Raw genomic sequence first — 15,618 nt, 5'->3', positions numbered from 1 at the left:
AATTGTATGTGGGTACAGTAAACAGAGTACCTGCTGTATCTAATTGTATTAGTATTAGATTACAGTAAACAGAGTACCTGTTGTATCTAATTGTATGTGGATACAGTAAACACAGTACCTGTTGTATCTAATTGTATTAGTATTAGATTACAGTAAACAGAGTACCTGTTGTATCTAATTGTATTAGTATTATATTACAGTAAACAGAGTACCTGTTGTATCTAATTGTATTAGATTACAGTAAACAGAGTACCTGTTGTATCTAATTGTATGTGGATACAGTAAACAGAGTACCTGCTGTATCTAATTGTATTAGTATTAGATTACAGTAAACAGAGTACCTGTTGTATCTAATTGTATTAGTATTATATTACAGTAAACAGAGTACCTGTTGTATCTAATTGTATTAGATTACAGTAAACAGAGTACCTGTTGTATCTAATTGTATGTGGATACAGTAAACAGAGTACATGCTGTATCTAATTGTATTAGTATTAGATACAGTAAACAGAGTACCTGTTGTATCTAATTGTATTAGTATTAGATTACAGTAAACAGAGTACCTGTTGTATCTAATTGTCTTAGATTACAGTAAACAGAGTACCTGTTGTATCTAATTGTCTTAGATTACAGTAAACAGAGTACCTGTTGTATCTAATTATATAAGTATTATATTACAGTAAACAGAGTACCTGTTGTATCTAATTGTATTAGTATTAGATTACAGTAAACAGAGTACCTGTTGTATCTAATTGTATTAGTATTAGATTACAGTAAACAGAGTACCTGTTGTATCTAATTGTATAAGTATTATATTACAGTAAACAGAGTACCTGTTGTATCTAATTGTATTAGTATTAGATTACAGTAAACAGAGTACCTGTTGTATCTAATTGTATTAGTATTAGATTACAGTAAACAGAGTACCTGTTGTATCTAATTGTATTAGTATTATATTACAGTAAACAGAGTACCTGCTGTATCTAATTGTATTAGTATTAGATTACAGTAAACAGAGTACATGCTGTATCTAATTGTATGTGGATACAGTAAACAGAGTACCTGTTGTATCTAATTGTATTAGTATTAGATTACAGTAAACAGAGTACCTGTTGTATCTAATTGTATTAGATTACAGTAAACAGAGTACCTGTTGTATCTAATTGTATTAGTATTAGATTACAGTAAACAGAGTACCTGCTGTATATAATTGTATTAGATTACAGTAAACAGAGTACCTGTTGTATCTAATTGTATTAGTATTAGATTACAGTAAACAGAGTACCTGTTGTATCTAATTGTCTTAGATTACAGTAAACAGAGTACCTGCTGTATCTAATTGTATTAGTATTAGATTACAGTAAACAGAGTACCTGTTGTATCTAATTGTATTAGTATTAGATTACAGTAAACAGAGTACCTGCTGTATATAATTGTATGTGGATACAGTAAACAGAGTACCTGCTGTATCTAATTGTATTAGTATTAGATTACAGTAAACAGAGTACCTGTTGTATCTAATTGTATTAGTATTAGATTACAGTAAACAGAGTAACTGCTGTATATAATTGTATGTGGATACAGTAAACAGAGTACCTGTTGTATCTAATTGTATTAGTATTAGATTACAGTAAACAGAGTACCTGCTGTATATAATTGTATGTGGATACAGTAAACAGAGTACCTGCTGTATCTAATTGTATTAGTATTAGATTACAGTAAACAGAGTACATGCTGTATCTAATTGTATGTGGATACAGTAAACAGAGTACCTGTTGTATCTAATTGTATTAGTATTAGATTACAGTAAACAGAGTACCTGTTGTATCTAATTGTATTAGTATTAGATTACAGTAAACAGAGTACCTGCTGTATATAATTGTATGTGGATACAGTAAACAGAGTACCTGCTGTATCTAATTGTATTAGTATTAGATTACAGTAAACAGAGTACCTGCTGTATATAATTGTATGTGGATACAGTAAACAGAGTACCTGCTGTATCTAATTGTATTAGTATTAGATTACAGTAAACAGAGTACCTGTTGTATCTAATTGTATTAGTATTAGATACAGTAAACAGAGTACCTGCTGTATCTAATTGTATAAGTATTAGATTACAGTAAACACAGTACCTGCTGTAGCTCATTGAATACAGTATTAGATTACAGTAAATACAGTACCTGTTGTATCATATAGTGTTACCAATGTCCATCTCGTTGTGTCACGTTGCGCCGCCTTCCAACCTGATGCAATTTAACTATAATCTCAGGAACTGCTGAGGTTTCAGGGTGTCAAGTGGTAGTGAGGACATTAAGTCTTACGGACATTTTGTAGTTTTAATTCATTGTTGCCTCTCATTCATTAAAATTATATTCATCTGCTTTTGTCTTTTGCAGAAGTCCATCTAAAATGAAAAAAAGTAAAGCGTTCAGATTTTCTGCGAAGAAAAAGGAAAAGGTAAGACAAACACATTTAACATGTACAAGACTCAATAAAAATAAATTGTATCATTTCATTATAGACATTCATTGACTCCCTATAAAGTCTAGTTTTTACAGATCTCTTTGAAACTTAATGTATTAGATTTTGTCTGTTGTAGGATGAAAAAAAAAGAAAAAACTTATTGTATTAGATTTTGTCTGTTGTAGAATGAAAAGAAAGAAAAAACTTATTGTATTAGATTGTGTCTGTTGTAGAATGAAAAGAAAGAAAAAACTTATTGTATTAGATTTTGTCTGTTGTAGAATGAAAAGAAAGAAAAAAACTTATTGTATAAGATTCTGTCTGTGTTGTAGGATGAAAAGAAAGATCAAACAATATATAAGATTTTGTCTGTTAATTGTAGGATGAAAAGAAAGAAAAAGAACCAAAAAAAGATGAAAGAGACAAAGAAAAAAAGAAGGAGGATAAAGAAGGGAAGAAACTCAAGCTGAAGACAAAGAAGAAGTCAAAGCATTTACACGTACATGAGGAACCGACCAAAGAAGCTGCCAGTAAGATTGGTTCACAAGACTTACTGAAATTTATGCTATCAAAACAAATTGCAAAACTTCAAATGCAAAAATAAAAAAAAAAACTTGATTGAATTTGATGATGTTATATGACAGGTGTTTATTTTTTATTGATCTTGTTGTTCCAGTGGAGGTAGAGAAGCCTATATTCGGTGTACCGTTAGCTGTTGCCGTGGAGAGGAACCGTAGTCATGATGGGATAGAACTACCAGCTCTATTTAGAGACTGTGTCGACTATATAGAGGAGCATGGTAAAAATCTATCTCCAGCCTTAGTTATCCTCCACTAAGGTTGTCGACTATATAGAGGGGCATGATAAAAATCTATGTCTAGTCTTATGTATCCTCCACTAAGGTTATGTCTGGTATAAAGCCAGTCCATGGCTTTGACTCTTTTTTTATTTCCCCCATTTCAGGCCTCCTGTGTGAGGGTATATGAAAGATATCTGGAGTAAAGTCTCTGTGATTATATTTAATATTCCCCGTTGTAGGCCTCATATGAAGGATATCTGGGGTGAAGTCTGTATGACTATGACTGTATTTGATATCTGCTATATTTAATATTCACCATGGTATATGCCTGTTTTGTGAAGGTATATAAGGATATCTGTGGTGATGTCTGACTAAATTTGATATTAACTATATTTAATATTCCCCCTTGAAGGCCTCCTGTGTAAGGGTATATACAGGATATCTGGGGTGAAGTCTGACTATATTTGATATTAACTATATCTAATATTCCCCGTTGTAGGCCTCCTGTGTGAGGGTATATACAGGATATCTAGGGTGAAGTCTGTATGACTATATTTGATATTTACTATATTCAATATTCACCATGGTATAGGCCTGTTTTGTGAAGGTATATAAGGATATCTGTGGTGATGTCTGACTAAATTTGATATTAACTATATTTAATATTCCCCGTTGTAGGCCTCCTGTGTGAGGGTATATACAGGATATCTAGGGTGAAGTCTGTATGACTATATTTGATATTTACTTTATTCAATATTCCCCATTGTAGGCCTCCTCTGTGAGGGTATATACAGGATATCTGGGGTGAAGTCTCTGTGACTATATTTAATATTCCCGTTGTAGGCCTCCTCTGTGAGGGTATATACAGGATATCTGGGGTGAAGTCTGACTATATTTGATATTAACTATATCTAATATTCCCCGTTGTACGCCTCCTGTGTGAGGGTATATACAGGATATCTGGGGTGAAGTCTGACTATATTTGATATTAACTATATTTAATATTCCCCATTGTAGGCCTCCTCTGTGAGGGTATATACAGGATATCTGGGGTGAAGTCTGTATGACTATATTTGATATTTACTATATTCAATATTCACCATGGTATAGGCCTGTTTTGTGAAGGTATATAAGGATATCTGGGGTGAAGTCTGACTATATATTTGATATTAACTATATCTAATATTCCCCTTTGTAGGCCTCCTGTGTAAGGGTATATACAGGATATCTGGGATGAAGTGTGATTATATTTGATATTAACTATATCTAATATTCCCCGTTGTAGGCCTCCTGTGTGAGGGTATATACAGGATATCTGGGGTGAAGTCTAAGGTACAGATGCTGAAGGACTGTTACAACAGACAGAACCCTGTATACCTCGAGGAACACGAACCAAACATCGTGGCCAGCCTGTTGAAGACATTCCTCCGTGAACTCCCTGAGCCAGTCCTCACCACCAGTCTAATGCCAAAGTTTGAGGAAGCTTCAGGTCAGTTTTTATCAGTATTGATATATTTCTCTAAAACATATTGGAGTATAGTTTTCATCATATCGTCCATCTGTCAGTCAGTTTGTTCATGATTCTTAGTGAATGTAATTCCTGCATTTGTCAATTGATTTGAAAAGAAGGCCATGAGGGTAGATGTGAATACATAAAGTAAGGAATTTTTATTTTGACAATTTTTCTGAGTTTTATGGCCTGAAATTCTTGGAACTTCGTCACTATATAATGTCATGTTGATCTGAAATTCTCGGAACTTCGTCACTATATAATGTCATGTTGATCTGAAATTCTCGGAACTTCGTCACTATATAATGTCATGTTGATCTGAAATTCTCGGAACTTCGTCACTATATAATGTCATGTTGATTTTTATTTTGTGAATACAATTTCATCACAAACGAAATTATACATTTCTTAAAACACTAAAGTAGAGCCATTGTCGGTTCAAGGTAAGTTGGTTGGTAAGTCGGATACTTCACATTGAGTGTGGATACTGAAAGGTATGGCTGGTGATGAAATAAGCAGTGAATTTGGAATTTAATTCAGAGAGGATTTCAATCACAACACTTCTGAGGTTTATTGGTGGACTAGTTTCACCTCTAGGAGTGAGGCTTCGTCAGATATGTCCTGTTGAAAATAATTATAATCTGTGAAAATGACAATATTTCCTGTCTTTGGTTATATGTAGCCAGATTTCATATTGATGTCTTTGTGTTTTAGTGATAAAGAATGAGCGTCGTCGACTGGAACAGTTCAGTAAGCTGGTGTCGGACCTCCCCACATGTAACCGACTCCTGCTGTCCTGGGTCATAGTTCATATGATGCACGTCATCGAGAGAGTGAGTGTACCATTCAGATTTGATGTAAACTTTGTATTAATGCGAGACTTTAGCTTGTTATCTAAAATATCAATTTTGTTTAGTCGGATTTTCTCTGTGAGTTTTGTGGATTTATTTGCTGACATGTTTCGAATGGCTACTTCATTAGAACAAATTTACATCGATGATATGATGCCTATGGTGCAAATTATGGTTCAAAACTATAAACTGTTATGTCATCATGTGACATACAACCTTAGGATATTGCCAGGGACAAAATTGACATGCTAGTGATATCTGGGGTTTGAAAAGTACATATAAGAGATGAACAAAATATATTTACATTTAGAAATAGTTGTTTTGTTTATATAGAGTCAAAAATTCCATAAAAAACAGCAGACAGAGACTGTCATGCTTCTCGGATGAGCTGATTTTTCATCTAAACAGAATTGTACAGTAAATACAAATATCTATCAGTAGGATTGGTCTTTAGTGATGTGCATTGTGTTCAACTGGTTCAGCTTGAAAACACTTCCTCCACTTCCAAAGCCTGACATGTCCTTAAATGACCCTTGCTGTTAATAGGACGTTAAACAAAAACAAACCAAATTTAAAACACTTAAGAAGTTTTTTATTTCAGAACTTTCAGTACTTTGATTTTGATTATTCCTACAATCTTATTTCACTGTAAATAAAACTCAATCAAGTTTTCCATTTTGGAATCTCCAGTACTTTGATTTTTCTGTAAGTGAAACTTGTTGTTTTTTCAGCAAAAGGAGAATAAGATGACCCTACAGAATGTGTCCATCGTACTTAGTCCAACAATGCAGATCAGCCATCGTGTTCTCAACGTCCTATTCTCCCTGGCCAAACAGCTCTTCAAGGACGTCCAACTCAAAAGGTAGGAACAATCTTATACAAATATGTTGGTGACGAGACAATGATCTGATTTAATCTAGGAGCAAATCTTAAACATCAACTTATCTGATAATCTAATTCAAAAATGTTGAAATTGATGCCTTCATACCTCCTTTTCACTTCAACTTTATTTTCACACATTGAAATTTGAGCCATCTGAAAAAAATTAAAATGTTTAAAGAGTTCGATTTATTTTTCCCTTGACAGGTATAAACCGCCACTTCGGCCGACAACTTCAAAATGGTCGCTGGAACTCCCCGACAATCCTGCTGGTCTAGAGGAAGAACTGGCCAAACAGGAGTCTCTCCTCAATGCCCTTCATCAGGAGGTCACCGGGGTCAAGGACGCCGACAAAGAGGAACAGCTCTGGGAGGTTCAGCGTGTCGTCACTGAACTCAAAAGAAAGGTAAGTCGGGAGGAATTCGGCAACTGTGATACACAGAACTTTAGGGTTATGCATATAGTTACCTGCTGTGTGGGGATTCTGGGAAGATACTAGTCCAGCAGTGTTCTGATGGAAATATCTAATATATCACATAATTCTATTTATACCTGATATTTTCCCAATCCAGCGGAAATAAATGTCCAATTACAGAAGTGATAACATAACTTATTGCTATGTATAAAACTCATCTATCTCACCATTTATGACGTCATTTATTAGTCCTTGACTTCTACTGACCCTTCTACTTCATTGACTGGTATTGACTTCTACTCATTTCCTACCATATACTATGTCAGTTTAAATTTCTCCGTGTGGTACCTACAAGCTCGATTCAGTCTAGATTTAAAGGTGTTCAATGTAGGTGCACTAACTGCATGAGGACGATGACAGAGAATTCAGTTAAAGATCGATTTAGAAATATATGTAGCATGATTAAAGCACACATACATATATACAGTTAATCAAGCACATCATCGTATAAATTATAATCAATATTGTTATGACGAGTTACAAAACGTAAAAACTGGACAGCATTTTACAAGTTTCACATGCGCTAAAAGTACATGAGGTAAACAATTGTTACCAGATACTTTTATCAAGATGAACAGCAGCCAGAACATGTAGACCACAAATAAGAGGATAACTTTTCATGGCATTGAACAGCCTAGTAAACATTATTCGTTTAATCAGTATCTTTATTCTTATAGATCAAGTTTGCCAAGAAAGCTGCAGATTCGGAGAAAAGACGACGAGAAAAGGAAGAACTCCGGAAATCTCACACAGAAAATGATGACATGGTTTTACGACTGGAACTGAGGGAAGCTCCAGTAAGGAAGCAACAAGCTCCACTTCCACCAAACGGCGACACAGCCAATGAAAATCCTCCATCTGAAGAGCCGACCAATGAAAATCCTCCATCTGAAGAGCCGGCCAATGAAACGGCTCATTTACCGAAGGGAGACATTCAAGTTTGTCCTGTTCCTCCTGCAGCTGAGAAAACTACAAAGGAATGTGAAGAAGATCAGGGTAAAGATGGTCAGACTGTAGTTAGTGAGTCGCCTGGTACTGCAGTAGAGACGGATGTTCCAGAGGATCCCGCTACAAGACCTAGGGAGGAGGATGAAGATGGATGTGTCACACCAGTAAATGTTCCTGAGGAACAACAAACAGGTAAACTGGCTTCCTTTTCTGGTCTTCTCGTTAACACATAGTTTTTTACAGCCCCCTTTATGAAATGCCTGCAGGCTTGTAGCTTTTCTTTTGTCTTCTCAGTATCAGGTAACTTTTTCAGCCTCTCTATGAAATACCTGTAGGCCGGTAGCTTTTCTTTTTTGTTCTCACAAGGAAGTATTTTTTACAGCCCTCACTTTCAAAAGCCTGCAGGCTTGTAGCTATTCTTTTTCCTTCTCACAAACAGGTGATTTTTAGGCCCCCTCTATGAAATACCGACTGGCTAGTAGCTTTTCTGCTGTCTTCCTATGTGTTGATCAGTTCATTAGTTCGGCTAGCAGTACATCACATTTTGGTTTAACTTTTTGTGACTAGATATAGGTCAGTCTGCAGTATGGCTTACATACAGTATTCCATATTAATAGCCTTATGACTGTGGAGAGTCTCCCTTTTGAGGTAGGACGTTCATCTAGAGAGAAAAAGTTAATCAGCACAGACAGGATATTTTTCATTGCTCTTTCCCATGACAATACCTCCATTGTGATATCTTTTATCTTAATCAACCTTTTAATATATTCTCCAGTCTGTTTGTCCTCATTTCTTCTTATTTTGATTACAGATACAGTTGTCACGACAACACAAGAGAGTGACACAAAGGGAGACAACTTTTCTGAGAATGAAGATACTTTTGAACAGCAAGTGGAGGACATTTTAGAACATGCTGATGGTGAGATTGATAAAGATTCCAGTGATGAGGAAACAAATGAAATCAGTGTTAAAGTTGAACATGTTAAAAGAGTAGGGTTTAAAGAACCGGAGGATGCTGTCGCTTTTGAGGAAGATGGCAGTCAAAAGGTCACAGAATCAGGTGTTGATAATACAGGTGAGAGAATTATAGATATACCGATATTCAATACGTATACTTTTGGGTTTAAACATCCCTTTGGCAATTTTTAGAGAATATTTAGCAATTTCATATAAACCCAATTTCATTGAAATCATTCCAATTTCTGTAAATGATTCCTTTTGTATGTATTTTAAAATTTTCACATGAAGGAACAGAGATTATTTATCATGAAAGATATGAAACAGACTAAAGTTTCTGTATGGAGTTTATATTCAGTGTTAGTATTGATTTTCTTGTGATTTTTCTAATCTTCAAAAATATTGAAAAATTTGTATTAACCAAGTGAAAATAATATGGTGTATTATAATTATTTTCCTTTTAAAAGTGCTAGGCAATAGGTAACATCTGTATTATAATGAATACAAATTAATAACAGGTATAGAGGAATCGGGCGTAGTGACCCCAACAATGACAGAGGAAGCAAGTGTAGAGACAACAGGTGACACTACGACGAGTACAGGTGAGGAGGTTACAGGTGAGATAACGAGGATACCTGAGCCAATCACTGTGATGAAGACCCAGGAGGAGATAGAGAGAGAGGCTGCCGCTCTGGAGGAAGAAATCATAAACAGGTGTAAAGAGGATGTGGCAGAATTCGGACAACCAAGGGAGGTAATCCTACTGGAGGATGAAGTTCTGAGTGAAGGTATGTGTTAATGATGTAATACCCAGATATATTCTGAATAAGCTGCAGCTTATTGTCTTTGTAAGTATTTCATGGCTTATTATCCCTCCCATCAGACTGAAGGATTGTGTATGTTTTACCCTGAAATCATCTAAATACAAATGTAAGTTGCAGCTTGCAAGAATTCCATGGCTTATTATCCCTGAAATCAAATTTAAAGTTTTTGTTTATGATATAATACCCAAAATCATCTAAATTAAGTTACAGACTGTAATAAGTTGCAGCTTATAGTCTTAGTGAGAATTTAATTTCATATTGTCCCTCTGATGAGACTGAAAGTCTGTGTTTATTTTGTTATACTTGGAGATCTTCTAAAGAAACTGCAGCTTACAATGTACATTCTTATTAAAAACGTTTTAGTATTCTCTGTAATAGGACCATCCACATTAATTTTGTAAAAATTTGGATTTATGGTTTATGACATGTATCCTTATCATACCTTTGGTACACAGTATTTATGTGGATTTACTTTTGATTTTTCATCAGGATTGTGTCACTTTTCTGAAATGATTCTTAAGGGTTGTGTTGTCTGTGATGACTCTGCAGGGTTGTGTTGTCTGTGATGACTCTGCAGGGTTGTGTCGTCTGTGATGACTCTGCAGGGTTGTGTCGTCTGTGATGACTCTGCAGGGTTGTGTCTGTGATGACTCTGCAGGGTTGTGTCGTCTGTGATGACTCTGCAGGGTTGCGCGTCTATGATGACTGCAGGGTTGCGTCGTCTGTGATGACTCTGCAGGGTTGTGTCGTCTGATGACTCTGCAGGGTTGTGTCGTCTGATGACTCTGCAGGGTTGTGTCGTCTGTGATGACTCTGCAGGGTTGTGTCGTCTGTGATGACTCTGCAGGGTTGCGCGTCTATGATGACTGCAGGGTTGCGTCGTCTGTGATGACTCTGCAGGGTTGTGTCGTCTGTGATGACTGCAGGTTTGTGTCGTCTGTGATGACTCTGCAGGGTTGTGTCGTCTGATGACTCTGCAGGGTTGTGTCGTCTGTGATGACTCTGCAGGGTTGTGTCGTCTGTGATGACTCTGCAGGGTTGTGTCGTCTGTGATGACTGCAGGTTTGTGTCGTCTGTGATGACTCTGCAGGGTTGTGTCGTCTGATGACTCTGCAGGGTTGTGTCGTCTGTGATGACTCTGCAGGGTTGTGTCGTCTGTGATGACTCTGCAGGGTTGTGTCGTCTGATGACTCTGCAGGGTTGTGTCGTCTGTGATGACTCTGCAGGGTTGCGTCGTCTGTGATGACTCTGCAGGGTTGCGTCGTCTGTGATGACTCTGCAGGGTTGTGTCGTCTGTGATGACTCTGCAGGGTTGCGTCGTCTGTGATGACTCTGCAGGGTTGTGTCGTCTGTGATGACTCTGCAGGGTTGTGTCGTCTGTGATGACTCTGCAGGGTTATATCATTTTTTCGAACTCCAAACTATAGACTTTATATGATGTACAGTATTTGATGTTGTTTGTGTTTTGGTTACAGAAGATGAAGAGATTATTAAGCTCCAGGAAGAAGACAACGCCCTGAGACTGGAGGAGGAGGAACTACTGGCTATAGGTCTGTATAGGTTTAATTTATATACATACAAAGTCGTGCTATAGTTCTGTGTATGTCATTCAGTAGTTTGGTATCCATACAAATTTGTGTTATAGGTCTGTATAAGCTATCGTACATGAAGCAGTCAATTTATATACCTAAATTTTGTGTAGGGTTTTGTCACAAAGATGCTTTACTTTTTCAATATCTTTAATCTGTACTATATTAAGAATTTTCCATAGGCAGAAAACATTTCAGTTTTCATTAAAAAGGTTAAATCATTATGAAAATAAGAAAAAATCCCTTAAGTATACCTTTGATTGGTAAATTTGAAGATATGATATAACTTTTTGAATTAAATAAAGGTGTTAAAGCAATTTATTTTCAATTGTCAGAGAGTGAACTAAGGAAAAAGATTGAGACGGAGCAAGGTGAGATTGAGCGCCTGGACCAGGAGATCACGGAGCTACAGTACCTGAGACACGACTCGGACCTCGAAGATATGTCATCCAGCTCGGACAGTAGTTATGAGAGTGAGGATGAGGAGGACCTTCAGGAAATCCTTAACCAGCTTATCACCGAAAATGAGGAGCTTGAGGTAAGTTCTTCAGTTAGTCCTTACCTAGCATATCACCGAAAATGAGGAGCTTGAGGTAAGTTCTTCAGAAATCCTCAATCAGTTTATCTAAAAAATGAGGAGCTCTAAGTAAGTTCTTCAGTTAGTCCTTACCTAGCATATCACCGAAAATGAGGAGATTGAGGTAAGAAGTTCTTCGGGAAATTTTCAACCTTTCGGAAAAAAAACCCTCAAGATTAGGCTTAAAAGAAGTCATCAAAAAACTCATCTAAAAAAAAACCCACAAATGTAGCAAGAATGTTTGCTAATTGTAGTTTTACGAAATATTAGCTTTACTAAGTTTAGCAACTGTCCAGTAAAACTAGAAAATGAAATACCAAGTATTATCAAACATCATCTTAAGTTTTCCTTTTTTTCTCAGAAACAAAACTCAAAGATGTGTTCCCAAATTCATGAAGAAAGGATGATATGTCTGGAGGTCAAAGTTCAAATCGGGATGATTCAACAGAAGCAACTGGAGAGTTCCTTGGGGAGTGAATCTTTGCTGGAGAGAGATCTGCTGCTATTTTAAACATTTCTATATATATATATATATATATACCACCAGACATTTTACCCTAAATGTGGACCAGGCCAGTGTGGAGGTTAGATGTGATAGATTCTACATACATTTAATATGTAAAGGACCTAGATTCTGGATCATAAAACAGACTTGAGCCACAATTTCAGTTGCTAAGAAAGAAGTGCTGAGTGTTCTGGTATCTTCCTTACCTGAAATAAGTGTGTTCATTCTCAGACTTAGAATGATTAATTCTCTGATTTGAATAAGTAAGTTTTCTGACATTGAGTTTTATTACAGCAACAAGTTATCATTTTTACAGTGAAAAAGGATCATTCCGGACCTAGAGAGCCACCCTATACATTGTCTTGACAGGTTATGCTGTAAAGTGTTTTCATCTACAGTGAAGATTTATCTTTTATAACCTGAAGCAAAGCAAAAGAATTATTAATTGTGTTGTAGGAAATTTCTCACTGTCGAGTGCAGGAGAACATAAATCTCAGTGTTATTGTCCCTATCTCAAGCTAAGGTATTCAAAACCTGATCCACTTAGTAAAAATTCTCAAAAATGTTTCACTTTGAAAGATGAAACATAGATACTCGTGTATTTGATAAGTTACAAAGATGACTTGTTAACATTACCCACAGTAGATAGTATAGATGTTTGTTATATATACTATATATTACCAACATGATCATATGTTATTCCAGGTATTCATCAACATTCTTTAACAGAAAATAATTGCTTGAGTTGAAATATTCCATGGGAAAACCCTATTAGGTTTTATAACAAATCTGAGTTAAGGAACTTTCCTTAAATTCTTTAAAGCTTTCCTATGGGCAATTTTAACATTAAATTTCAATATCTGTTATGGAATTTCCTTAAGTTGAGGAAGTTGATGCAATTGGAGCCTGATATTCCACAGTGCAATATATGTCTACTTGGACGAAATCATTCAGATATTTACTGGTGCTGTCCTACTGAAGATTGTCACAATAAAAATGTTACAGGTTCTCTTTCCAAACTAGATTGGTTTTCCGTACAGACCAAATCATTTTATTCGTTCTTTTATGTGTTTGAATGCATGTCAGAAAAATAGTTTTCATATTTCGTAATCGAAATTCACGAATTTTCATCGACAAAACCCGATATCTTTTATTTCAGAACATTGTCTTGGAAAAACTATTATCGTTATAATCAACAGAAATAGGCCAGATTATGGCTTAAAATACTCGCATAGTCGCATTCAAATTTTATGCAAAACTAAATTGAAACAGATTAATGCCGTGATGAATTAGTGTACTAACAGCATTTGCAGAAGAAAACAATATGCATGAAATGTAATTAGCATTAGCATTTTAATTTAGAAGAAGTCTTTCAACGCAAAAAAACCCGAAAATAAGATTACCACTCACATAAGATACCGCTAAAAAGACTGTATAGGAAACATGTTCAAACATCTTAAACACAGAAGACGAGTAGTCAACATTTCATTCATATTAGTCTTTAATTTCAAAGGTCATGTCCGATGCTAAATTACTAACTCTTATTGATTTTTGGATGATAATTCGTTTGCATATATTATGTTTTATGTTGTGTTGTTTCAGAATATATTATGTTTTATGTTGTGTTGTTTCAGTATTTTTAGATAAGAATGGCGAGAGAGAGAGAGAGAGAGTGATTCATCAGGCAGATGAAAGATAATTGTTCACGTTTTGTCATTTTCTTGTATCTTAATATATCCAGTCTTGTAAGAGTGAATTATATGTTATATGTTTGTGTTTTGTTGTGTTGTTGCTTGGTAAGTGTGTCACACAAGAAGTGATGATTCATCGGGCAGATGAAAAAGTGTGGTTGGGATTGTATCGACCTATTTGTATCTATATATGTCTAGTCTTGTAAGATAAAAATAAAAGTTGAGAATATTGGTGTTTATTTCTTGAGGATGGTGGATGGGGTCGTCTAGAGTCCTCTGGAAATCTTGTAACATCAACCCTCTCAGCGGTGGTGGCTGAGTGGTTAAGGTGTCCCGACACGAAAATAAAGAGAGCTTATATCACCCGAAGTGAAATTATACTTTTATACTTTATGATTATGAATATCATGAGAAATCCCTGATTTGTAACGTATGATATGATGTTAGTATGGAGGTATTGTGAGGACCCTTGTACCCTCATAAATATATTATCTAGTAAAAAAGGAAAACAATAATAACGAAACCAAAATGTATATATTTATTCTTGTGTATTTGTAATGTAAATATGTGATTGTCGTTTGATGAATAAAACGATAAAAAAGGTGTCCCGACACTTTATCACTAGGTCCTCCACCGCTGGGTTGTGAGTTCGAAACCCACGTGGGACAGTTGCCAGGTACTGACCGTAGGCGTAGGTCTGTGGCTTTCCCCGGGTACTCCGGCTTTCCTCCACATCCAAAACCAGGCACGTCCTTAAATGACAATGACCATTAAAAGGACGTTAACCAAAATAAAGCAAAACAAACCTCTCAACATGAATATAAATATGTCTAGTTTTGTAAGATAGAGAAAAGCAAGAGAATATTCGTGTTTATTGGCAGAGGTTGATGGGTGTGTGTTTTCCAGAATACTCTGTTAACCTCCCTGTCTCAACCATGTCAAACCTGATCTAAAATATCCTCATTTGTAAGACGGAGAAATACGTCAGCATTTTCATGTTGTAGGTGATGGATTGTTGATGTCGCAAACCTCGCATCAGCCCTCTCAAACATGATCTTAAATGTCCTGTTGAGAGAGAAATTCGTCAGCATATTGATGTCTTCTACGTTGGTACATGAAGTGTGATGGATTGCGGATGACCTTGATATTCGCAAACCCTTTGCATCACCCCTCTCCAACGAAACTAGTATAAAAGTGACTAAATACACGTAACAAATATTTTATTTATTACAATTTAGAAGTACATTAGTCATGTGATGTTGTATTCGTCTAGTGCTATTTTCATTGAGAGATATAAGCTTTGTTACATGTAATAAATGAATAAATGGTAAAAAGTATTTCCGAATGGTTTTAGTTTTATTTTAGCTCAAAGGTTTTTTGTCTCTCATAATGCGACGTCATCAATTTGTTCCACTTGTCACTTGTAAAGCTTAAATCTAACCAATGCAATTGATTTCTCTGAAAAGCATTTATTTCCAACCAACGGAGGAACATATTTTTGGGTTCAAACCCCACATGGATGAGCTAGGTATTCCTGAAGGAAAACG

General features: G+C 35.8%; 1 protein-coding gene across 6 annotated transcripts in view; it reads left to right on the top strand.

Annotated features, from left to right (window-relative positions):
• LOC117315648 (ralA-binding protein 1-like) overlaps window positions 1–15,408 on the top strand; it is a 42,696-nt gene extending 27,288 nt beyond the window's left edge. For all 6 annotated transcript variants that reach the window (XM_033869934.1, XM_033869935.1, XM_033869938.1 and 3 more), the window contains 13 exons: window positions 2,400–2,460; window positions 2,849–2,996; window positions 3,143–3,265; window positions 4,551–4,754; window positions 5,490–5,608; window positions 6,358–6,488; window positions 6,713–6,911; window positions 7,658–8,120; window positions 8,740–9,003; window positions 9,404–9,673; window positions 11,185–11,259; window positions 11,634–11,836; window positions 12,237–15,408. In XM_033869934.1, coding sequence (XP_033725825.1) covers window positions 2,400–2,460; window positions 2,849–2,996; window positions 3,143–3,265; window positions 4,551–4,754; window positions 5,490–5,608; window positions 6,358–6,488; window positions 6,713–6,911; window positions 7,658–8,120; window positions 8,740–9,003; window positions 9,404–9,673; window positions 11,185–11,259; window positions 11,634–11,836; window positions 12,237–12,386 — 2,410 coding nt within the window. In that variant the 3' untranslated portion in view covers window positions 12,387–15,408. The remainder of the gene's footprint in view (window positions 1–2,399; window positions 2,461–2,848; window positions 2,997–3,142; window positions 3,266–4,550; window positions 4,755–5,489; window positions 5,609–6,357; window positions 6,489–6,712; window positions 6,912–7,657; window positions 8,121–8,739; window positions 9,004–9,403; window positions 9,674–11,184; window positions 11,260–11,633; window positions 11,837–12,236) is intronic.
• The last annotated feature ends 210 nt before the right edge of the window (window positions 15,409–15,618 follow it).

The sequence above is a fragment of the Pecten maximus genome, chromosome 17, assembly GCF_902652985.1.
Source record: "Pecten maximus chromosome 17, xPecMax1.1, whole genome shotgun sequence".
In the NCBI taxonomy this organism is placed as follows: Eukaryota; Metazoa; Mollusca; class Bivalvia; order Pectinida; family Pectinidae; genus Pecten; species Pecten maximus.
Note: the sequence above shows the minus strand (reverse complement) of the source record. Positions and strands in the feature narration are given on the sequence as shown.